Below are 24529 nucleotides of genomic sequence, written 5' to 3' on the forward strand. Positions count from 1 at the left end.
TTTGCACAGCTGAAAAATACGCACCCTATTTTGGTCACAGTTCATGAAAACATGCTCTTAAAAAGCCTTCTATTACCCACCTATCCATATCACTGATCAAACCATTCCAGCTGTTTCTTTTCCATATACATAAAACAGTATTTTTTGTCCAGTCCAGCTTAAGTATTTGATCAAACTCATTAAAAATGAATATATCAACTGTGTTACTTTCATTTGCAGTTACTATAATTCTAGTAACCACAGCTATTCAGCTACCCTAAAAGCAAGTAAGTCTGCCTAAGTTACACATTTAACTCTTAGAGATAATATACTTTTGTGGAAAGAAGTTACCCACTTTGCTACCAAGGTCAGTCATCAATTCCTCACCCTTTCTCAAATGCCACTTATATCAGGTTTTACAGATACATACCAACTGTCTTCTGACGAACTATGCTCCTTGCCTTTTCTGTTCCTGGAGAGCCAGTGGTTGTAGCACTGCGCTGCCTCATTGGTGCTTGTCCAGGTTGATCACGGCTCCAGCCTCTGGAAAAGGACTTATCAACAGAAGATTTTGGGAATTCATGCCCAACTCCTGCCAAAAAAAGATTTGCAAATCTATTCACTTCTATTCTGGCATCATCAGATTTTGTAGTTAAATTCTGAAAAGTTTTAAAGCTGGACAGAATAAATTATATTATCAAAGCAAGTATGATTTCAAATCTATACATCTCATTACTGGTTTTTAAATATATAAACCCACTAGCCAGTATTAACACTGAGAGATAGCCAAACATTTTCGTAAGTGTTGGTGCTATTAAACTATTGTGATTTTCTTTTCTGACCAGTCAAGTGCAAAACCACAAGAAAACTGGGTTTATAAAGGTTGTAGCCTGATAAGACATGTAGCTACAGAAATTTTCCTTTGCTGTACTTGTTAGAAATGACACAGAAAATCATACGTTATAGACCGTCAATATTGTGGTTTTCTTCTAAATGATTTTGTGACATTTGAGGAATATGAAATAAAGATGATAAAATGAAATGCAAAAGCAAAAAAAATGGGATGATGGGCTCAGAGAACAATGTTCTTTGGAAATTCACAAAAAATGCTATACTAAGATCAAGAAAAGATGGAACAAATTCACATTTGACATTTATACTGAAGTAAATAAAGGAAGTATCAAAGAAAAATGTGTGTAAAAAAGAAAGTGAACTAAAGAATATGTGCATTGCATTTCCTTATCCACACTGAACTCATATAATCCAAAATTATTTTTGATAAACAATTACAGTAATTGAAAATGCATATTCTTGGAAAGTTAGCCTGAGTACAACCTGTTCATTATTATTAGCAAACTAACAGGGCCAAAGGAATTTGGCATAATTTGTATTATATTTTTTACTTCCAAAGCTGGATTTAACTCTGCCACTCACATTTAACAACAGAGGCTTTCTCTAGAACTCTGATTACCAAAGACTAACACAAACTTATGTCATGTGGCCCTGTATGGGTGATATGGCAGATTCAAAGTGTTTTTTTAAGCATATATTCAAGTAACTATACACATTCTTATCCAACATCAGACTTTAAAAAAAAAACAAACAGACAAACCCCCAAAAAAACCAACAAAGAACCTAACAAAAAAAACCCCACCCAAACAAAAAAACACAACCTGTTACTTTTGCAAGAAAAATAATCAAGCTGTATAGTAGGAAAACAAAGATGAATGGTCTGGAACAACCTCTCAGGGTCAACTACAGACAAATGTATTTTTGTCCGGTTGTCACACACCAGAACAACAAAAGTGTGAATAATGCCTCTGCCCAAGATGAACAAAAATAGGAACACCCTCTTTAAGAGAGGGAATCCACATTGATTACTGCTCACTGACAAACCAAATGATACCAATAGGAAGTCTTTTCCCTGTGGTTTAACTGGAGAACTACATCAATCAGAACACAGAAGGATAAACAGTAAACTAAAACTTTTTTCCCCATCTTACTCAGCTTAAATCTAATCCTGCCTCTCACCATTACATCTCAAAGCACTTTTTAAAGGAGACCAGTGTCATTACCCATTATTTACAGAAGTGGAAAAAAAGTAAGAGGTGATTGTCAATGGTCCCTTGCAGAGAGTCAGTCTCTGATCTGGGAAGAGAATCCAGGTTTTGCAACTCTCAATCCAGCCCTCCAGGACCTCCTGTCCTTTACCAATTCCAGAACTGTATCATTATAAGCAAGAAGCCACCTCCTCTCCCCATATCATGTCCTGCAGAGCATTTTCTGCATAGCTTAGGAATCAATTTAAAAACTGGTAGCATTCACATGGATTTTTTTAAGAGTATCCTTTCTCTTAAATAATCCAACAAGGTCACTTAAGCAAAACCCATCTTCACCATGGCTTAGTGATGAACTGGTATCCAAACAAAACTATGCTCACTTTAACACTTCATCTTGGATTTCAGGATCAATATTCCAGTGGTGATTGCAACAGCCACTTGCTAGCTAACTTTTACCAGATGTGTAACCTTTGTTACTTTCAAGAAGCTATGATTGGGACTCAACTATTTAATTGCTCTGATAAAATAAGAAAGGCATAACCTACTACAGTGTAACATTTTAAGTTAAACTCAACAGGTTTTTTTTCTTTTAAAAAACTACATTCCATATGTGGCTACTTGCAGGACTGACTCAACGTGAGAATTTTGTGGTGGTTCTAAGAAGCAGCCTTATTATAAGGTAACTGGGTTATTTCAGGTAATGCCTATTTAGGTATACTAAAAACACTAGACCAAAATTATGCTGTAGCCAACATCTTATCACCCCAGCTGAAATTGAACTGATGTGTATACAGTGTTGTCTTACCTTTGCCTTTGTGTTTTTTCTGCTTCTGCTCACTTAATTTATCCAACGGCAGGTCACTGAGGTCCAGGCTGTACAAGTTTCTAGCTAATACTTTAGTTAGTGTCTCCATTGTCAGGGACCACTCAGTGGCCAGCTCTTCCCAATATGTCAGTGATGACATTACAGACAGCAAGTCATCCCAAAGCTCTCGAGAGATGTACACATTTAGATTTGCTTTGATCCAAGCTACTATAAGAGTCTAAAAGAATAAAGTGAGAAAAGTTGGGTTCTGAACATAAGATGCCATCAGTCAACTGTTACTGCTTAAAGCTTCCAACTGCCATCGAGATTTCTAGGTAAACCTGACATTCGTCTCATCACCAGAACACTCAAACTTTTCATGAATTATCAAATGTTATGTTACAATGGGTTTTTGACTTAGATACAGAAACAATGGACTCATAAAAGATCTTTCAGTGTCTTACAAGTTTTGCCTGAGAGTTTTGAAATACTGTCCTCAATTAGTTCTCATAACATTCATATCTTGTGTATCCTTTTTTTTTTTTGTCCACTGAAGAATATGGATACTTCACAGATTCTGTTTACAGAGAAGCCACCACAACAGCACACTGCACCTATAAACTCTGAAAGTATTTGCTCCAGCATACTGTAAGGAATAACGAAATCAGTTTATCAGGCATGGATGGCACAGAAGATTTTGTGTTGACTTGAGCTAACTTTGCAATGGAAGCATGCTAAAACTACACACATCGACAGTTATCCGAACTCAACTAAAGGACATCAATTTTTTAGTTTCACAGTACCCCAAAAGCTATTGTTGTAGTATCATTACATATAGAACAGAAAGTAATAAATGTGGCTAGCTCTTTAACCCACACCATTCACATTATCTGGGTAACATAATCAATGACTTAAGATCACAAACCAGCCAGCAGTGGTTGTTGCATCTAATCTCTTAGTCAAAATTAAGCTGAATTAATTAGAGTGAATTTATGTCTAATTGCCTGGAAAAGAGGTCCTGCAAGTCTTCCAGCTAAAGTGGAGTTTTTTCTTCCTTGGTACTGCAAGAAAGTTTGGGGTGGTATTTTCAGCACAGATTCAGTAACCCTGAGCAGCACAAGAAGCATCTGTTCCCTACAAAACATTTAAATAAAAAAAATAGAGTTAGCGTTTTGTTACACTTCTGTTTATACCAGTATACTTTTGAAGATAACAACCAAGCTTGATTTGCTCAAATACATTCCAAACAGGACACAGTGATTATAAACAGCCTAACTTGGTTCTTGAAGAAGAAATTACGCCAATCTCTTCACACTTGAGAGAGAGAAATCCCTGTCACCCTCTGACACCTTCTACCAGGTCACTCAAGCGCTATCACCTTCAACAGTCGGAAGTTACACACAAAGTTTTAACTATATTTCCAGTCTGATTTTTTTTTTTCCCCTCCCTCCCCCGGTATGAATGACATCTTTTGCCAATATTACATCATCATTAATATGCTTCATCTATTATTTTGTGTGGCACTATCTTTGCCATCATAGTCTAGAGTCACTTCTTTACAGCGACGTGAAACTGGGGAATACTAATCTAGTGGAATCTGTTTTCTATTATTACTCCCAATTTCCTAGTGGTTAGCCTTATTTCTTCACAAGAGGAGACAAGTTCATGTCAAATGTAATTCCAGCTCTATTTACCCAGAGTTCAGGAAACACTAGTTACAGACTGAAAGCAAGTCAAATTAAAATGGAATAAATCAGCCAGTTGAAATCCTCTTGCTACTGCTTCCTTGCAATGGAGAATGGTGGCAATATACTACCTCATTAGAAACAACTATTTAAAGGAGTCGGGAAAATAACAAACAGGAACTTGAAAGTGGTGTCTCTTGTACCTGCTAGGCACCCTAAGCACTGGAAAGGAACAAAACAGTATGCTGACTTCTTTATGCAATTACAGATCAAGAGCAAGTCACATCTGATTATAATACTTATCCATGCTTACCTGACAATTTTTTGTTTACTTTTAACTAAGGCTGCGAAGCTTCACCTGTTTGCATATTTTTAGCACTTTGACAGATAAGCAAAATGCCCTGGAAAAAAAGTAATCAGTAGCTCCTTAATAGTAGCTGCATATCCTAGTTTACTTCCTTTTTTCACTGAGTGCTAAGCTGCCTCAAACTAACTAGGTGCTTACTACTGGCTTTGACAGAGCAGATAACCTCTTCCCCTGTATTATGTTCTCTGTGATGTTAAAGTCCATGTATTTAATGATTTAGAGAAACCAGTTCACATAATCAATACCACTCTACTGTGTTTAATACCAAGTAAATTTTCACATTTATCTTGTGACCTAATAATCGAAGATAAAAGCATTAGCATTTTACCATGTCTTCTTGTCCATCGTCACTTGGACTACCATGTGACGGTAGATATTAAGAATGCGTTTACACATATCAGTGTGTTCATCCAGCAGAGCTTTTATTTCATTTGCAGGTTCAAGAAAGAATATATTTGAAGAATTTATTATAAAAACCTGTAAGCAGAAAAGAGCGGATGTTGTGAGCTTGAAATACATTTGTGTTTTCAGCAATTCCATTGCTATTAACTAGGAAGAGAAAATCTATGATTTACAGAAAAGACTGCATATGCAATCAGAAGTAAATATGTAAATCTGTTAGCTTGATATGGTGATAAAGCAACAGTATGATGGATTTTTTCCCCATTTTCTTCTACAAACCATATTCGCGTATTTTTGCTTTCATAGGCAGATGGTACAAACTACTCAATACAATTATTTTAATACGATGGACAAAAATGGCCGAGTAAAGAAGTCCACTGCACAAAAGTTCCACCTGGAAGCCAGAAACTGACTAATATAACATATACTAAAATACCTGAAATAGTCCTGGCACAAAGCATGTGCTTTAGCATGACAAGGCCTGTATTTTTCTGGGAAACTAAAGCATTCATCCCACTGTGATCAGTAAGGCTTACCAAAAGTAGGAAACAGGATACCTCCCCAAAGTGGCTGACTTCAGTGGACAGTGAATTAAGGCTTTCAGAAAGAAAATGATAAAAACAAAGTAGGCAAGGACACTGCAGGAGTTACAGGAGCTACTACTGAAGTGTTGTTATATTTTTATGTAAGTTTAGGAAGCATTTGAATCACAGTGAGCCCTAGATCTTAAATTATCATATTCGTCTTTCTTAATGCACATCAACAGGATGTGCATGGGTTCAACACTGGTTCTGCAGCTGTAATTTCCCTCTACTGAGAGCTTTGAATTTTAGTAATTAAAACTCAATAGTACACAGTTTCACATTCACTAGCCTCAGCTAATGAACCTACTCTAAGTACCTAAATATGTTGTCTATACAAGAATTAAAAGGGAAGAAAATTCAAGACAAAAGTCTTGGATTTTTGATCACAGAAAAAGTCTAATGTGGTTCCCAGCCAGGAAACCTCTCAAAATCAGATACGGTACTGTCTTAGAATGATGCCTTGACCCCATTTCAGGCTAAAGAAGGTACCTAGTGGTCAAATGAACCTTTGCCTAAAAAAGTTCAACATGGAAAAATCTCTCAGACATTCTCAGATGTGTAAACATTAGTGATACACTGCAAACAGATTAAGATGCTTCTCACTGTTTCTTTTCTCAGAAAAACGTCATATTCTTAAATAGTCAATGTATGCAAAGATTATGAAGCTTAAATTATTGTAATATATTTGAACTTACAGGTAATTTCAGTTACAAAGTTTATTTCTATATATAACAATGTACAGCACCATAGGAAACCCTATTCAAGAAATCATTCAAGCTGTGGTAGAAATGAGTTCTAATTAGCATTATCACCCATAGTAAAAGTGCACATGGTAGAGTGGCAAATGCACATGTCTATTTCATTTTGTTTAGAATCAATTTTCTTCTGGATAAAAGAATATTACAGAGGCTAGTCATATACGCACCTGTATTTATGCGTATACGTGCACATACATAAAATGGCCACATTTTATATCACCTTAAAAGCATTTCAAAGACCCTCAAATTATACACACTTGATTTACTACATCAACTTCAGTGAATTGTTTTGATGAACATTTTAAATTAACACAACTTCTGCCCTGCCAAATTTCCTAGAAACAATTAGAAAACTTCTGTTAAGGAGCTTCTGCAACTCTCCCATCCCTTAAGCGTATCAGCGGAGAGTTGTGGTGTCTGCTCAAATTATTTAAGCACCTGCGCACTCATCCAATCTGTAATTCAGAAAAAGATGAGAAAATATCTCTGATCACCTTATCATTCGGATTAGGAGGTTCAGATATTTTGTGTGCAGTGAGTAATAGCTTAAAAGAAAAACATCTTCCTAGCACTCTCATTAAATACTTAATTAGAATAATTGGAAGATGTGGACTGGATGATCAGGTAGTGAGGTGGACTGCGAACTGGCTGAAGGAGAGAAGCCAGAGAGTTGTAGTCTATGGGGCTGAGTCTAGTTGGAGGCCTGTAACTAGTGGAGTGCCTCAAGGGTCAGTACTGGGACCGGTATTATTTAATATATTCATCAATGATTTAGATGAGGGAATTGAGTGTACTATCAGCAAGTTTGCTGATGACAGTAAGCTGGGAGGAGTGGCTGACACGCCAGAAGGCTGTGCTGCCATCCAGCGAGACCTGGACAGGCTGGAGAGCTGGGCAGGGAATAACTTGATGAAATATAACAAGGGAAAGTGTAGAGTCCTGCATCTGGGCAGGAACAACCCCAGGTTCCAGTATAGGTTGGGAAACGACCTGTTAGAGAGCAGTGTAGGGGAGAGGGACCTGGGGGTCCTAGTGGACGACAGGATGACCATGAGCCAACACTGTGCCCTTGTGGCTAAGAAGGCCAATGGCATCCTGGGGTGTATTAGAAGAGCGGTGGTTAGTAGGTCGAGAGAGGTCCTCCTTTCCCTCTACTCTGCCCTGGTGAGACCGCATCTGGAATATTGTGTCCAGTTCTGGGCCCCTCAGTTCAAGAAGGACAGGGAGCTGCTGGAGAGCAACAAAGATGATTAAGGGAGTGGAGCATCTCCCTTATGAGGAAAGACTGAGGGAGCTGGGTCTCTATAGTTTGGAGAAGAGGAGACTGAGGGGTGACCTTATAAGGGTCTATAAATATATAAAGGGGGAGTGTCACAAGGATGGAGCCAGGCTCTACTCAGTGGCAAACAATGATAGGACAAGGGGTAATGGGTACAAACTGGAACACAAGAGGTTCCACTTAAACTTGAGAAGAAACTTCTTCTCAGTGAGGGTGACAGAACACTGGAACAGGCTGCCCAGGGAGGTTGTGGAGTCTCCTTCCCTGGAGACATTCAAAACCCGCCTGGACACATTCCTGTGTAACATTATCTAGGTGTTCCTGCTCCGGCAGGGGGATTGGACTAGATGATCTTTCAAGGTCCCTTCCAATCTCTAACATACTGTGATACTGTGATGTGGCACGAGAACTGTTTTTTCTATGATATGATAGGGAGCAGAATGCATGTCCTGATGTAAAATTAAAAGATTTTTTTACTGTGTTATCCAACACTTGTGTATACACTGTCCTACTTAAGGTCAATAAAGATAGAGTGAACAACAGTAATTATTCCAACATTATTTATCATGATTCTTTTATATTTAAGAGGTATTTTTTGAATTCAGAGATGCATTGAAGGAGTATGGGATTGAACTGCATTATATTCTACCCTTTATATGCTGATAACAAGAGCTTTATTATTATTAGGAAAATGAGATATCAAGTCTATTTCATACCTGCAATACAGACTGCACTCCAGCTCGTACATTTTGCTCTTCCACATCAATTTCAGACATTTTATGCAAAGTGTCTTCATAACAGCCATTTCTTGGCCAGTTTGAGTTTCTACCATGATTGGAGTTCATGCCTTTTTCCTGAAAAATATTTTTTTAAAAATCACATAGATTTGTAGAGAGGTATTTTGTTTTTACATGGAAGGAAAAAGGATATAATAGATAAGAAATAATAAACAATGGTAGACAGATGTTTAAGATGCATCTTAAAGACACAACTATATTTTAAGAAGTTTGCAGCAATTATTTTAAAGTATTCAGATGAAATAATTATTTCCCTCATCCTCTTATTTCACTATAACTTACACATAGCTGATGGTTGGCATATCATATAACCCACATCTTGAGAACAGTTTATAAAACTATATGAAATTTTAAACTGAACTAGCCACACTTTAAATCTACAGACAATGGATCAAAGTGGTATCCCATTCACTGTTTAATTACTATTGATTTTCCCCAATAGATGGTCTGACATCAAATGAAACCACAAAAAGGAAATCTGAAGAGCGACTTTTTACAAAGGCATTTAGTGACAGGACAAGGGGGAATGGCTTTAAACTGAAAGAGGGAAGATTCAGATTATAAAAAAATTCTTCACTAGAGGATGGTGAGACACTGGCACAGATTGCCCAGAGAAACTGAGGATGCCCCATCCCTGGAAGTGTTCAAGGCCAGGTTGGATGGGGCTTTGAGCAACTTGGTCTAGTGGAAGGTGTCCCTGCCCATGGCAAGGGATTAGAATGAGATGATCTTTAAGAACCCTTCCAACCCAAACCATTTTATGATTCTACTCTGTCTACCTGCGTATCAGAAAGATGTACATATATTAACCAACAATATTTTACCTCTTCTCTTTCTTTTGCTTTCTCTGATGAACTGTGGTCAACAACATTTTCATCACAACCTACAGTTGTGCACTGCATTATTTCTTCAGGTTCTTTCATAAATAAAGGCTTATCTTCTTGTTGAATCCATTCCTGATACACTTTTACCACTTTTCTCATTGCAGCTGCTTCACATATTGGCAACAGAAATGCCTGCAAGTACAAAAAGAAACAAATGAAAACCCAATTGCAATACTTGAAATCAAGTTATGCTCTATAACATACAGTTTCTAAGGGATGGGGAAGGGGGGAAAAGCCACTGCAGGATCTTTACAAATAAATGACTCCTAAACCTAAACGTTCGCTCACTTTTTTTTATCTGTAAGCTGAAAACATGAAATAAAGTTCTACAAAGAAAAGTCAAGAAAGTACTTAAAAAACTTCACTGCCAGAGAAAGAGATATAAGAATCCATATAGGCATATCTAGTCCAACACCTAGACTGCTGAAATTATGATCAAACATTCATCAGAAGTATGCAAAATGAATGAGCAGAAGTTTCTATTGCAACATCTTCTATTCAGACAATTTGGAAGATTGGAGTTAATTTTAAATTAGTAAAAAATTCAAGTGACACACACTATTGGTAGACATCGATCTTATTTTTAGTTAAATGAGGTTTTGCAAAACACTATCCTTAAAACAAATGCCTCCCTGAAAAGACTTCAGAACTCCCGTTTCAAACAATCGTGCATTTGAGTCAGTGTGATGGCTGCTCACTGCCCTCTTCAGGACGCTTTCTGTATCTGCTGTGCTGGTAACAACTAGTCACAGATCAGAAACTTTTAATATTAGTCAGGTTTTAACTAACTTAAAATACATTTACCAAAGACTGAGACGCCCTAATTGTATTTAGAAAAGAACAGATTAAGCTCCACCAACACATAGTTTTATGGAGTCCATGACGTGAATGTCGAAAACTCACTGCCCACGTCTTTTAGGAGTGCTCATTTGACACAAGCAGGTGCTCTCTCTCTGGAAATACGCATTTCATACCAGTATTGCACTAAAAATTATTGTGTATTACAGAATTCAACTGACAAATTCATCAGTTACACACTATAGCTCATCAAGTCCAACAGTCTTCTGTGAGCTCATATATATTTTTTGTACCCTGGAGTCTAAAATGCATAAAACTTTTTTTTTTTTTTATGGACAATCTTCTCACCATGCAGTTCAACTTAAACCTTTTCCTAACTGGAATAACTTAGCCTAATGTTTTAGAAAAATTAAAAATATCTGGCACATAAGAAGTGAACTTACACTGAAAACTTCAGGCTAAACAATGACTTAAATGAGACTGCATAACCTCACATGAAATCCAGATAACCTGCATAACTCACAGACTGCCTTGTGAAAAGAATGAAGAATGCTGTCCCTTTCACTGAGGGAATGGGGCTCGGGGACGAAAGTTTCTAAACAGCCCATCAAAAATTTAGATTCTATATTCAATGTCTCAGACTCTGTATACCCTTGAGTGGTAGCTGAACTCGGGTAACTTACCTCCCTCAGTAGTGTGTCCAAACTCTTCTATACATTGAATGGATAAGCTACTGACATTCATTTCCTCATTCAAAAAAATCCCTTTCATCCAGATATACCGGAATTTTAAAATACTTAGGTTTTTGCTGTTTAAAGCAATTAGTGCAATGCATTTCAACCGAAACGTAATACTTTTCTTCTTTACTATTGTTTGGAAAAAATTCTTCATCTTTTGATCTATAGAATGGGCCATAAAGAGAGTCTATCTGTTCTCACACATTTAACTCAAAGTTACGTATTTTCACATCATAAATAAAGGCTACGTATTCTAGCATATGTTCTCAGTTTAAATTTGATTAATAGTTTCCAGTTGAGAAACACTATTTTGAGTACGCCCAGCTAACATTTCTGGTTACAGTAAAGTCAGAAGCAGAAGCTGTTACCTTCTAAAGCTATGTGTCCCACTCTTCTGATGAAAACTATCAAGGAAAGGATATTCAGCTGCTCCCAAAACAACTCTTTAACAGCTGCAGACTCCCACAGAAGGTTTATTTTAATATGCTTGGTTGAGAGTTCTAATAGCTATGGGGCTGATGTATGAAAAGATAGAAAACTCCTGTCTATGGGGAACTATAAAGTCCAAGTTAAATGTTGTCAAACTGCTTATTAAAGAAATAAAAGTAGAAAAATCAGAAACTGTAGATATTCTACACAGAAAACATTTCAGAATTTTAAGTTTTCCATACTTAAAACCTTCAAGGCAAGATGACAGAAAAAACTTGTACATTTATGTAGCGTTCTGCTTAGCAAATGCTCTTGAAAAAAAAACAATGACATAACGATCATTTATAATATAATAAAGATTACTGCATTTTAAAAATGGTTCTTTACCTGTCGAAAAATCTCAGTTAGAAAATTAACATTGCTTCTTTTAGCAGAAAAGACTTTTCGGACAATTTCAATATCGGTTAAATGCTCTTCATCAATACTGCAGAGGCTGGAAGAACTTGGTTCTCTCTCTGTTAAAGTACTTGTATTAGAATGAGATTGTTCTGGCTCTGCATTTCTATCCTGCTTATCAGTACTGTCATTTTTGCTGTCTTCCCGTGAAGCCATGCTAGCAGCTGCTCTCTGGAAAAAAAAGAATAATATTCTATAGCTCATGTTTAGTGCAACCATTAACTTGTACAAAGTGCACTGTACAAGTTATACAACAGTATAATTTAAAACAGTACAAAGGATTCAGAAAAAAATTAAAAAAAAACCACAAAACCAAAAGAGGATTCAATGTATTTCAAAGCTTCTTACAGCTATGTGATTAAAATAGCAGAACTTGAAAAACAACAAAAAACAAAAAACTACTAAAAAAACCCATAGTGAGTCTCACTAAAGTGAATTCACAAGCAGAAAATTTGCTTAGAAATTCCTTTGTTTTAATTTTTCAGGACTGCATGCTGCTGACATAATAATTAAGGCAAAAAAACAAACCCAAACTTTTTTATATATTTGGTTTTACCTGAATATTCTTTGGCACATTTTCACCTTCCATTCCAGGAATATGAGGTCCTGTATGAGGTTTTGGCTCAAGCCAGAAAGACACCAACCATCGAATGACAATAACACGAGCCTTAATAAAAGGTTCTTTTGTGCAGTACACTGCCTCATTGGTTTCAGCATCCTTCTTAACCATTACGTAATGTGGCTTTGGTCTCATTTGTGGTATATCTGTAAGGAAACACATCATCTTAAAAACAGCTGCAGAAAGAAAGCTCTACACAAGAAAGAAATCCTAAAATCATAACCAATACACGTGAACATTCAGAGGCACTATTTTTTCTATTCACTGTTGCACAACTCATTCTAAGGTGTGCCAGAACGGACACAGAGAAAATTTCAAGACTAGACTATAAGACTTCATGAGGCTGTAACTGTCTCCTGGAGGGAAACAATACTGTTGGTCCAAGAGACAGAAACTTGTTGTTGCTATGCAAAACCTTTAATTTTTTATCAGAAAGTGATTTCTATAGCCTTACATCTTTGCTTGCACTTTTTTCTTTAAAACAAGTGAACACATTTCTTTTGTTTCCAGCTTATTTTAAGCTACATGCTATACCAAAAATTTAAAGATAAAACTAACAAAGCAAACTCACTACTCCACACGTGCACCTAAAAAACTACAAAGGGGTTCTAAGTACCAAAATAATTGTTAATTAGACTGGAATATGGCCTACAGGAGAAAACTGCCTTCATACAGAATTAAGATAGTCAAATGTCTTCATTTTTAAGATGTGTTTATAGTTGTTTAAGTTACTAAGTAACAATGTACATGAGTGATACCATTTTACAGCCTTTTAAGAGTCCTGTATGTCATATCCCCTACTATCAAACCTACTGGGAAAAGCAGATACAGTTCAGAGGCAAGTGATCACTGCATTTAATAATGCATCCCTAGAAAGATCTCTATGGTGGTCTGCAGCAATTCACAATAAAGCAATATAATTAGCAATAAGGGTCATCAGTTATTAATGATACAGATCCCAACATCTAATTATGGCTATAATGGGAAAGCTTTAATTCCAAACTGTATTTTAACAGTAAATGCAATAAGCACAGTCTCTTCTGGCCCTTCAACAGGTGAAAGATGCAGAAAAAGATGAAAGAACAGCAAAGATGAATAGAAAGATGAAACAGATGAACAGAGATGAATAGATGATTAGAAAGATGAATAGAACAGAAGACGTTCTGCTCCAAAGCCACCACATGAGTCTGGCAGCTTCATCTAGTCCCACATCTGCACTAGCTAATTTTCCTGGAGTTTACTGCCAAAGCAAGGGCACATTGATCTTCCTATGACTTAGCTGAAAGATGATTCTGTGGTCATAACTTCTGTATACGGGCTTGCAGCGAATATCATGAACAATGCCCAGTGGTGTGCCAACTGGCAGGCACTGTGGTTATTTGGGGTCTATAGCCTACAATTCTATCTTCTCATCAGGCATTCTACATGATGGCTCAGGACTGTTTAGTTCTAGTTCTCTACTGTGCTAGTGACAAAGATGCCAACAGTGTCATCAGTATTCCTGAATCTGCTTCAGAAAAAGTGACAGTAATAATTCAACAAGGTTGGAATTTACATGCAAAGTAAACCCATAACAAAGATGGAGCAGAGAGGGCAGGGGGAAAGGGCATTTCATATGTGCTGGTTTTTTTAAACATATGGACTGTTTTTTTAAATTGTGCATAATGGACATCGCTGCACAGACAAATATCAACAGCCCAGTTCAATCCAGCCATGTATCAGCCAACTCGACACCGCAAAATGTCATTTCTGCAATACTAATCATCAGTCTGAAGTACTTTCAGATGCGGATGACATTTCTCTGCGAGTAGCATGCCATGTCTATTCCTAGTTCTAGAAGGGCAAGTATGAGATCTGCTCTGATAGAAGAAGTAGATGAAAATCTGTCTGAGAACCAATTTTAACACATGCTGTCAGAACACACCCTGCTGGCGGTGTTTCAGTACCATTACTTTCATCTGGTGACAACTTTCTCTCCCCCCCCCAAAAACAAGCAAACAAACAAAACAAAAAAAAACAAACAAACAAAACAACCAAAAACCAACCAACCAGCCAAACCAAACCAACCAAACAGAAAATAGAAATAAGGAGGCATGGAAAACGATGATCCTATCCAGATCTGAGTAAGAGATACATTCCATGGTTTTACAGGCCAGAAGGCAGTTAAAAGATACTAATGGTAGGAGTCAAAGAAGATGCAAAGTAGTCATGTTGAAAGATATAAAGTTGTTCCTTGACTATATTTTACTAATGCAAGGTTGAGAGTTGCTTAGTTGTTTTAGGAAATCCAGCATAACTTCTGCCACATTATGGTCTCATACTTCAGGAGAAACACATCTAGATAGCAGCAAAGAAATATTCAGCTACTATCTAGGCAACTGACTTACAATAGCCTTTTTTAGGCATTTGAAGTGAACACTGCCTACCTGCCAAACTGCTGGAAAGGTTTCCTTGTTAACATTACAAATAAACAATACAAAATCCACCACTAGCATTGAGGATGTCCAAGCTGGTGTATCTCATTGTCATTTCAACAGCCACATACAAAAGTAGTGAAAAACTCATCATGGTGTTGCTAAACTGAGGAATGTTTCCAGACCAGACTTTAAAGTTATATCCACTATTTTTAATGGAAGCATTATTTTAAGAGGAAAAAACTACATGACTCTTGCATACAATCTACCTAAGTAATAAATCCACAGAATACTTAAAAAACTCACAAAGACTTTATTTACTACAAATAAAAACCAGTACATTGTTTGCATTCTGTGGAAAGCAGCAGGTTAGTAAGAAAATTAATATATCTTAAACAAAAGCATATAAAACAGCACAATCAGTATAAAAAAGGAAGCAAATGTCTGGTAATGCAGTATTTAAAGATGCAAAAATCAGTTTCCTCTGGTATCTATTAGCATTCATCAGGGCATGAAACCTGCAATACTGGCACTATTTTCAAAAGGACAAGACATCCAGTCGACATGCAGTTAATACATCTTTGCAGCACACCGTCTCCTTCTGTAGTTTCATGATACTCTCACAGAACATCGTCTTGCTCTAGTTCCTCTCAACTACATTATTTGGTGCAGCTGATTCTCAAATGTATCCTCCTTCAGTCATTTCTTGTATTTTCACATTCCTGTCCATCTTGGAAGTAGCTGTCAAGGCTCCAAATGAGGATGCTGACACAAAACAAAAGCAAATAAGCTCATTAGATTAACTCAAGTAGCACAGGAGGAAATACTCCCTTCCCCTTAACTTTCAATTTTTCCTTTTTTTTTGTTGTTTTGGGTCTTTCCTCATCCCCCACCCCTCCCCTCTAGGAATTTGATGTAAGCTGGTGCCAAAAAAGACAGGAAGCTGTAAGGTGGAAGACATAAGCAGGGTAGAAAATGAAAAGGCTAGCAAGAAGTTACAAAGGTAGATACTTGTAGTTTTGACCATGCTTACTTTGTAAAGTAATAAAGGGTTCAGAAGGAATGAAGTGCTGCAGAGAACTGTGGCACTGCTCACTTTGTTTCTCAGTAAAAGAAGCAGCCCATCTAAATGCCTTGGAAATGGCACAAAGGCACATCATTATGATGAAAGAAACAATGCCCTTGCAATCTTATGGTCAGATCTGCAGTTCTTACTAAACAGTTTCTAAAGACTGTCTTACAGATGTTAAAAGACATTCAAAACAAACAAACAAAGCCCCAAACTAATCTCATGGGTTCTTCTAAGCCTGTAATACTCAAGCCAAAATTTGGAGGAAGCACAATACAAGTGTCTTATAATTGGAAAAACTAGCGCTTGTTACTGTAACTAATATACTTATCTAAAAATCTGGCTTCACAGAAAGAAAAGAAAATCTCAATCCAAGAGACTATCTGCAGTAAAGCCCTGTATCAATGCTTGCTTACTAAAACTACTGTTTTGCTTTGTACCTCATGACAACCCCTAACACTACACCAGTAGCACAAGAAGCTGGTTTTAGTAGCAGGCTCAGTGCCCAAATTTGCTCTGTTTTCTGCATAAATGCTGTCAATTTTGTTCAGAACAGGCACAGAATTGTTCACAAGTAGGGTGGGAAGATGCATGCCAGAGAAGAATTTCTTAGAGGAGAAAAGGCTGTTCTACTTACCAGTGTCTTTGTTGTTTTCATTACTGTATTTTTCCCAAAATTTTTGTTGCTGACCTTGCACAGTTATTGATAATAGTTTTGGAGATCTGTACCCATTTCTTCTTTTTGCTTCCCATTGTCCTGTTCTTTACTAAGGCCTTGAAAGCTTCTTGTTTACAGTTCACAGAAAAGAGAGATGACTCCATGAACTATGGAAGACTCAATCAAGATCTTCATAGGAAGAGAAAATATCATTTCCACATTTCTTGTTCAAAGATGTCAAGCAGCAGTAGGTTTGCTCTCTCAGCATCTCAGCATCACTTATCATCCCTCTTGTACTTATTTTATCACTGAACATCTTCAGCAACTTCACACAACTCTTGTTCTCCTGTTGCTTATGGCTAGATTTATACCGTTTCTTCTCCCTAGATGAGACAGTCCACTGCTTGTCTTTCCCAGGAGAACGGGGTTTTTTAAACATCCATCTCTGATGAAAGCCACATCCAAATACATGTACAGCCTGCCAGAATCTAAGACCTTTTCAATAAACTTCCATGACAGCTTGGTTTTAGAATATGAAATTGTGTCTGGACATCACTACTAACCCTTGAGATAACACAAACAGGTAAGAGGTGCAGTGAGGTGTCTATTATTCAAGTAATGAAATGGCAGCTTAAAGCCTATGTATGTGGTACTACTTTGCAAACAAGGGTCTTGAACCCTATTATCTTCCAACCAACATGTGCATGGGTACTTGCAAACCTAAGTTACTAAAAATCAAGATTTGCAGTGTTCTAGTTGAGAATGGGCTAAAAGCTAGGTTCTCTTAGAAAACACCTAAAATTCTGCTCTCTATATGGAAAGGTATATTCTAGCACCATCAGCTTTAAAGATTCTGTTAAACCCTAACTTCCTCTTTCTACTCACTACTTCCTTTCCTCTTCACAAAATACAGTTGACACAAAAAACATAACTAACTTTGCCCTGGCCAAACTATGAGCAAGCACCATATGATCCAAACACTATGACTCTACACAGATAAAACCAACAGCTCCCAAAGAATGGCACACTAACACCTTTTATCTCAGCAGCGGTAGTTTCTCCTCAGAGTACAACTTAAATTGACAATGGAGGTCACGTTAAAGAACTGTTTTACAAGGACATGACTCTGAACAAAGGGTCAGGTGCCTCCACAGAGGACTGAAAACCATGAAGAGGAACCATATTTTCTTTCATTAGAAATACTTTTGAAGAATGTTCTTTATGGGCAAAGCAAAAAAATGCTTTGCTATACAACCTAATAGGGAAAATGTAATGACTTTATCAGCTGTGTTAACACTTACCAAGTATAGGGTTGTACAAGCTGGTCTCCTTACAGATGTTTGGGAAAATAGAAGGTAAGTAGTATTTCTTAAAATTTGAGAATAAAAATGAAAATCCCTTTTCCTGGTTTTCCTTGTTCTTCCATTCTAAACTCTTAACCTTATAAAAAAAAAAACAAACAAAAACAACACTTTAAGAAAGATGAAATAGAAACTAGCTATGAAATTTCAATGAAACAACGATAGTTCTTTTCTAAAATGTTACTTCAAAATGAACTTGAACACATCAAATACCAAAACCAATAGAAATACATCTGCTTTTATGGCCATCTTGCCAAGCCATCTTGCTTTCAGGCAGAAATTACCCCTTAGTTTGAAAAGCAAAATCCCTGACCACCACAAAACCCACAACTGAGCACAGTTTATACTTTCACTGTTGAAGGCAACAAGGGCAGGGACAGGGAGATGAAAAAGGGAAGGGAGCTGAAATTAGCACTGCTGGAAGTGACTGACAATTCTTTTCTCTACATGCTGCAATTTCATGCGAGAATGTGTGGTAAACAAACCTATGAGCCTTCACACAGAAGATAAAGAAAGATATTCTAGGATTTACTTTTTACAAAGGACACTTAAAGGACAGGCAAGGGATAGGAATGTTTATAACATTTTTATACAGATTTGCAGTGCTACTAGTAAACGTTGCCTTGTAATAGACAAACAGGCACTGGTTATTTCATATTTCTTTGCTTAAAAGCTATAGAACATACCTGAATTACTATGTATTTCAAAAGTGCTTCTAAGAAATAGCTTGTTAAATCTTCTTGTCCTTTATCTCCTGATTGTGGAGGAACAAGTGGAGTGATTTCCTCTATAGTCACTTGAGCTATTTAATAATAATAAAAAAAGAATAAATCTAACATTTAGACCATTTGTTCTCATGCATAAGAATCTACCAAGTTATGAAAGTAGAAATGCACTGGGGTAAGTAGAGACAATTACAGGAAAAACAATCCACCCACAGATTAATGAAAATTATGAAAATTTAGCTAATAAACCACCACAGAAGTGATTTTTACTTATCTAAAACCACAGCCCTATATACCCTTGGAATCTACCTGCCAAGGCATTTTTTCCAGAAGGCATAATCCACTTCTTTTGGAATTATGCAAACAATAGCCTAACATTTGTGTTACACAAATGCCAATTTTTTATTTGCATCTCTCATGATTTTTCTTCATTCAGCAGCTGATCACTTACATTTGTGTTAAGTTTTACTAGCTCTCTCCTTCCTTCACCTCTACAGTGAAGCTACTTCAAAGTTTACTCTTCTCTCACTCCTTTCCCTCAGTAGAGATATATGCAAGATAACTCCAGAACAGGGCTTAAATTATGTAGCAAACTTATCTGCAGAGCTATCCTGACATGGAATTCATCTGCTAGGTTTCAATAAACTGAATTATCAGTCAAGGAGACACTGCTTGCTTCTAAAAGCAATGCTTGTACCATCTCTAAAACACTGGGTGGAGATGGAAAAAAAGTAACAACACTTAATGTTCAGAGGAAAAAGTGGTTAGCTTCTTATTCACATTTATGTGAATGCACAGTTTGCACTTCGGACCCCACACATAACTCATTAATAAATGAGTTTGAAATCCTACTAGCAGGACTAAATGGATTTAGGAGGCAAGAAACTCCCCGAAGTAACCAGTGTCTGATACTTACTGCCAGAATGAATGGTCAAAAGAAAAACTGTCCTAAGAACCATCTTAACAGAAAAATCATCCTCACTCTATTGAATGACCTTCACAATAAAAAAAACCTTAAGATCTAGAAAGTATAAAAAGCTTATTTCAGAATGCTCAAGCCTTTCCACTAATGCAGACTTTTATGACCTCAGGTTTTGCAATTTACAAGGTCTAATTCTTTTGGAAGATTCCAAGCAACCACAAGAATATCACAGCTTTAATTGCCTGGTCATACACAGACACAGCCAGAAGACCAACCATTTGGCTTTACTTACAGCCCTAACAACTTCTTGAAGGTCATACCAGGTAAACTGCTTTGCATAGCTTGCTCCCTAGAGCATGGTCAAAGGCAGTGCGCCATAGCTCAATACAAGCGAAATCTGCCTGTGCAAGTTTGCAGTAGATCTAGCATCTGCTTGTAGCCCTCAAGAAAATTACATAAAATTGCTCATTAACCAATTCAAACACATGCTATGTGTTAAGCTACTATACCATAACTTAAACAAAAAAAAATAAACAAAAACCCAATACAAAAAAAAAACCACAAAGAAAAAAAAACAAACCAACAACCCACCTTCAAAAAAAACCCAACAATAACAACAAAAGACAAAGTTACCCTTGGAAGAAGACCTGATAAACTGACAAGAAACTCATTAAAAGCTCCACATAACCTTGCTAAGTACATACATACATCAGTTCTCTGTTACTGCAACTTGACTTTTCTGTGCTAAGAATTACATACAGAACCGAGAAATACAACCAAATTACTTACTTTCTTGAACATTAAGTGGGGGGTTAATGAGATTGTCTAGTGTTCGGGGGCCATATTCAGACTGTGGTGATGAAAATCCAGGAATCAAGCAAGAAAACATCCACAACTGTTCTCTACTACAGTTATTCTGAAGTGCTTGCAGCCACAAAAGAAAGAGACGCACACCCTCTCGACGTATCTTAAAAGAAAAAAAAAAAGGAGTAAATTAACTTGCCCCAGAAAACACAAAAGCATTTCCAGGAAGAGGAAAGAGAAAAAAAACAAACACAAGTCTATAGTCACTTGCTTGACTACAGGACTGCAAGATGCCATGTGAATTTTCCAGAAAATACAAGGACTGTCACAAATTTTCTAAATGCGTTTGTGAATTAGTAAGAGAGTGAAGTTTTTTGCAGCAGAAGTACCCATTCCACCCTCTTCCATTCCTTCTTCAAGGTGATGAAGTCCTAGAGCAGTGCCCTCCTTGCTCTCACACTAGAGAATTTCAGCACCAGCCAAGCCTGCATGCTTACAGGGGAGTGGCATGGTTGTTTGCTGCAGGACCAAAACTGTTTCTGAATGCCTTCTGCTGAGGTTCTTAATGACTTTTTAGCCTCAGTCTTCACTGGCAAAGGCTCTGACCACACCACCCAAGTCTTGGAAGGCAGACGCAGGGACTGTGAGAATGAAGACCGTAGGCACACTGCAGGAGAGGATCTGCTTCGAGACCATCTTAAGAACCTGAACGTACACAAGTCCATGGGACCTGACGAAATCCATCCACGGGTCCTGAAGGAGCTGGTGAATGAAGTTGCTAAGCCACTGGCTATCATATTTCAAAAATCATGGCTGTCAGGTGAAGTTCCCGATGACTGGAAAACGGGAAATATAACCCCCATTTTCAAGAAGGGGAAAATGGATGACCCAGGGAATTACAGACCAGTCAGTCTCACCTCTGTGCTTGGCAAGATCTTGGAGCAGATTCTCCTGGAAGGCATGCTAAGGCACATGAAAAACAACAAGGTGCTTGGTGACATCCAGCATGGCTTCACTAAAGGGAAATCCTGCCTGACCAGTTTGGTGGCCTTCTATGAGGGAGCTACAGAACTGATGGACAGGGATAGAGTATCTGATGTCATCTACCTGGACTTGTGCAAAGCATTCAACACTGTCCCACACAAAATCCTTGTCTCTAAATTGGAGAGACATCAATTTGATGGATGGACCATTCCGTGGATAAAGAACTGGCTGGATGGCCGCACACAAAGAGTTGAGGTCAACGGCTCAATGTCTGGCTGGAGACCAGTAAGGAGTGGTGTCCCTCAGGGATTGGTGTTGGGACCAGTCTTGTTCAACATCTTTGTCGCTGACATGGGCAGTGGGATTGAGTGTGCCCTCAGCAAGTTTGCCGATGACACCAAGCTGTGTGGTTCAGTTGATACGCTGGAGGGAAGGAATGCCATCCAGAGGGACCTTGACATGCTTGTGAGGTGGGCAAAGGCCAACCTCATGAAGTCCAACCAAGCCAGGTGCAAGGTCCTACACCTGGGTCACAGCAATCCCAGGCAAGCTATAGGCTGGGCAGAGAAGAGATTCAGAGCAGCCCTGTGGAGAAGGACTTGGGGGTGTTGGTCAATGACAAAATGCACATGAGCTGGCTTCAGTGTGTGCTCGCAGCCCAGAAAGACAACTGTATCCTGAGCTGCATCAAAAGGAGCGTGACCAGCAGGTCAAAGGAGGTGATCCTGCCCCTCTACTCTGCTCTCGTGAGACCTCACTTGGAGTACTGTGTGCAGTTCTGGTGTCCTCAACATAAAAAGGACATGGAACTGCTGGAACAAGTCCAGAGGAGGGCCACGAGGATGATCAGGGGGGTGGAGCACCTCCTGTATGAAGACAGGCTGAGAAAGTTGGGGCTGTTCAGCCTGGAGAAGGGAAGGCTGCGTGGAGACCTCATAGCAGCCTTCCAGTATCTAAAAGGGAGCTATAGGGATGCTGGAGAGTCCCTGAAGAGGAGGCCCCTCTTCATTAGGGACTGTAGTGATAGGACAAGGGGTAATGGGTTCAAACTTAAACAGGGGAAGTTTAGACTGGATATAAGGAAGAAGTTCTTTACTGTAAAGGTGGTGAGGCACTGGAATGGGCTGCCCAGGGAAGTTGTGAATGCTCCATCCCTGGCAGTGTTCAGGTCTGGGTTGGACAGAGCCTTGTGTGACATGGTTTAGTGTGAGGTGTCCCTGCCCATGGCAGTGGGGTTGCAACTGGATGATCTTAAGGTCCTTTTCAACCCTAAGTATTCTATGATTCTTTATGTTACACTTGGGTGGCTTTTGTATCATGGTCAACCGTTATTACACTACCCACCAAGAGGTCTCTCTGGTGTAGATAATCCTCCACTGCCAAGACAGCCTGAGCCCCAATACCAGTTTCCCTGCCCCAACAATGAATGGCTAAGGCTTACTTCTGTTTTAACACAATATCCTTCAAACCATTTGCACACATTCCTAACTTAGCTACTCTATGTAAAACACATTACTACTGTGAGTAGTCCTACCAATAATCTGAAGTCATTCTTTCATGACACACAAGTCATTATCTGGTTCTCATTCCTTTGCTTTTACCATAAATGTTCACCCTTATGTTCTTATTTTTATTTGCAGGTATCTTTCACAAAGATAGTACAAAACATTTTCCAATACCTTTAATGAATTTCCAGTGTGAAGAAGCTTCTTTAAAATCAACCCTAAAAAGAAGGGGAAGAAAAATAATACATGTATTTGTTTGTTTGGTATTTTTTGTTTATTACCATGTCAGAGTTCTCGGTCAGACTTGATAGCAACTTTTAAACAAGTCCTTGGCAATCTCCAATTTAATCTTGGTGAACTTGATATCCTCAGGCAACTCTCTCAATGCCAGAAGGAAGAAAAAAGATCACCTTTCATAGCCTCCTCGTAACCCATAACATCTTTCTTTAAGAATTTTTGGGGATGTGTACATTATAAGTAAACGATCCTCAAGTCATTAATATGCATATCATCAGCACTTCCCATTTACAAATACAAACCACATGCCAATTTTGCAATTTATTAGTAGGAGAAGAAAAAAAAAAATGGTTTTGTTCTCCCCCCCCCCGTTCTCCTAGCTTGCAAGAGTTAAGACCATAATCCTTGTTCTATCACTTAAAAAGTAAAGGACATGAGTAGCACTAACTACTAATGAAAAAATAAGATTTTTTTTTAAAGAGAGGAGGAAAAAGAAGGGGGGGGGGGGGGGGGGCTGGAAGAAATAAACTTACCGATACTATGGAATTGCCATCTCTGATGAATCCTTTCTGGAAGAAGTTGCAAAATTTTCTACAAAAAACAGAACCCAAGGATCTATGTTGCAGATGTCACTCTTGGAAGACCAAAGAGCACTCTCACAAAGGCCACAGATCAGAAGCTGTGGTTAACTTGGAAGATTTCCATGCTTCTTTCCTAGGAAGCATTACTGCCCTTTCAAGATAACTCATTCCTAAAGCTAAGAAGTCCAAAGCACTGTCTGACAAGTCTTGCATTGAAGACTTCTGATGTTACTGCAGTTTTATCTGGCCCCACTACCTTTCTGATGGATACTGCTGTTTGTAGTAAAGGGAATGGAATGACTATCTGCCTCAGCTGCTCTGGTTCACAACAGGTTGCATTAGGTTGTCCTGTCTTTATAGAGGCTTAAGCTAGCATGCTCAGCTGTCAACTTGCCTCTAGCACACACAGACATTTGCTTCAGCCTTTTCAACAGAGGGGTAATGAGCTACAGCAGAAGAACGAAGAACCAGCACGGGGCTATAAAGATCTAACACCTCTCCAGTTAGACTGGATGATGATCATCTTCAGAGGGTAAGAAACAGAGCTCTGTCAGTGACAGAATCAGTTAAAAATCTATTAGGTAGCACTTCAGTGTTTATGCTACAGGAATTAACAATTTGCAAATAATC

At 38.1% G+C, this 24529-nt stretch overlaps 1 protein-coding gene and 1 long non-coding RNA gene across 4 annotated transcripts in view; both read right to left on the minus strand.

The window, feature by feature from the left end:
• RALGAPA1 (Ral GTPase activating protein catalytic subunit alpha 1) overlaps positions 1-24529 on the minus strand; it is a 130261-nt gene that overhangs the window by 92803 nt on the left and 12929 nt on the right. For all 3 annotated transcript variants that reach the window (XM_061463525.1, XM_061463526.1, XM_061463527.1), the window contains exons 4-16: positions 23852-23909; positions 23256-23299; positions 20578-20755; positions 18828-18943; positions 18082-18220; positions 12577-12785; positions 11952-12191; positions 9541-9732; positions 8636-8773; positions 5225-5373; positions 3849-3978; positions 2845-3082; positions 410-571 (exon numbers count right to left, since the gene is read on the minus strand). In XM_061463525.1, the coding sequence (XP_061319509.1) occupies positions 410-571; positions 2845-3082; positions 3849-3978; positions 5225-5373; positions 8636-8773; positions 9541-9732; positions 11952-12191; positions 12577-12785; positions 18082-18220; positions 18828-18943; positions 20578-20755; positions 23256-23299; positions 23852-23909 (1993 nt within the window). The remainder of the gene's footprint in view (positions 1-409; positions 572-2844; positions 3083-3848; positions 3979-5224; positions 5374-8635; positions 8774-9540; positions 9733-11951; positions 12192-12576; positions 12786-18081; positions 18221-18827; positions 18944-20577; positions 20756-23255; positions 23300-23851; positions 23910-24529) is intronic.
• On the minus strand, positions 15347-17352 carry LOC133274386 (uncharacterized). The gene is made up of 2 exons (XR_009745131.1): positions 16760-17352; positions 15347-15818 (listed from the first exon to the last, which is right to left on the minus strand). It is a non-coding gene; the product is annotated as an uncharacterized LOC133274386 (long non-coding RNA).

Source organism: Pezoporus flaviventris, unplaced genomic scaffold (genome assembly GCF_033815535.1).
Source record: "Pezoporus flaviventris isolate CSIRO_AGI_PZ_B2104156 unplaced genomic scaffold, CSIRO_AGI_Pfla_v1 ptg000036l, whole genome shotgun sequence".
In the NCBI taxonomy this organism is placed as follows: domain Eukaryota; kingdom Metazoa; phylum Chordata; class Aves; order Psittaciformes; family Psittacidae; genus Pezoporus; species Pezoporus flaviventris.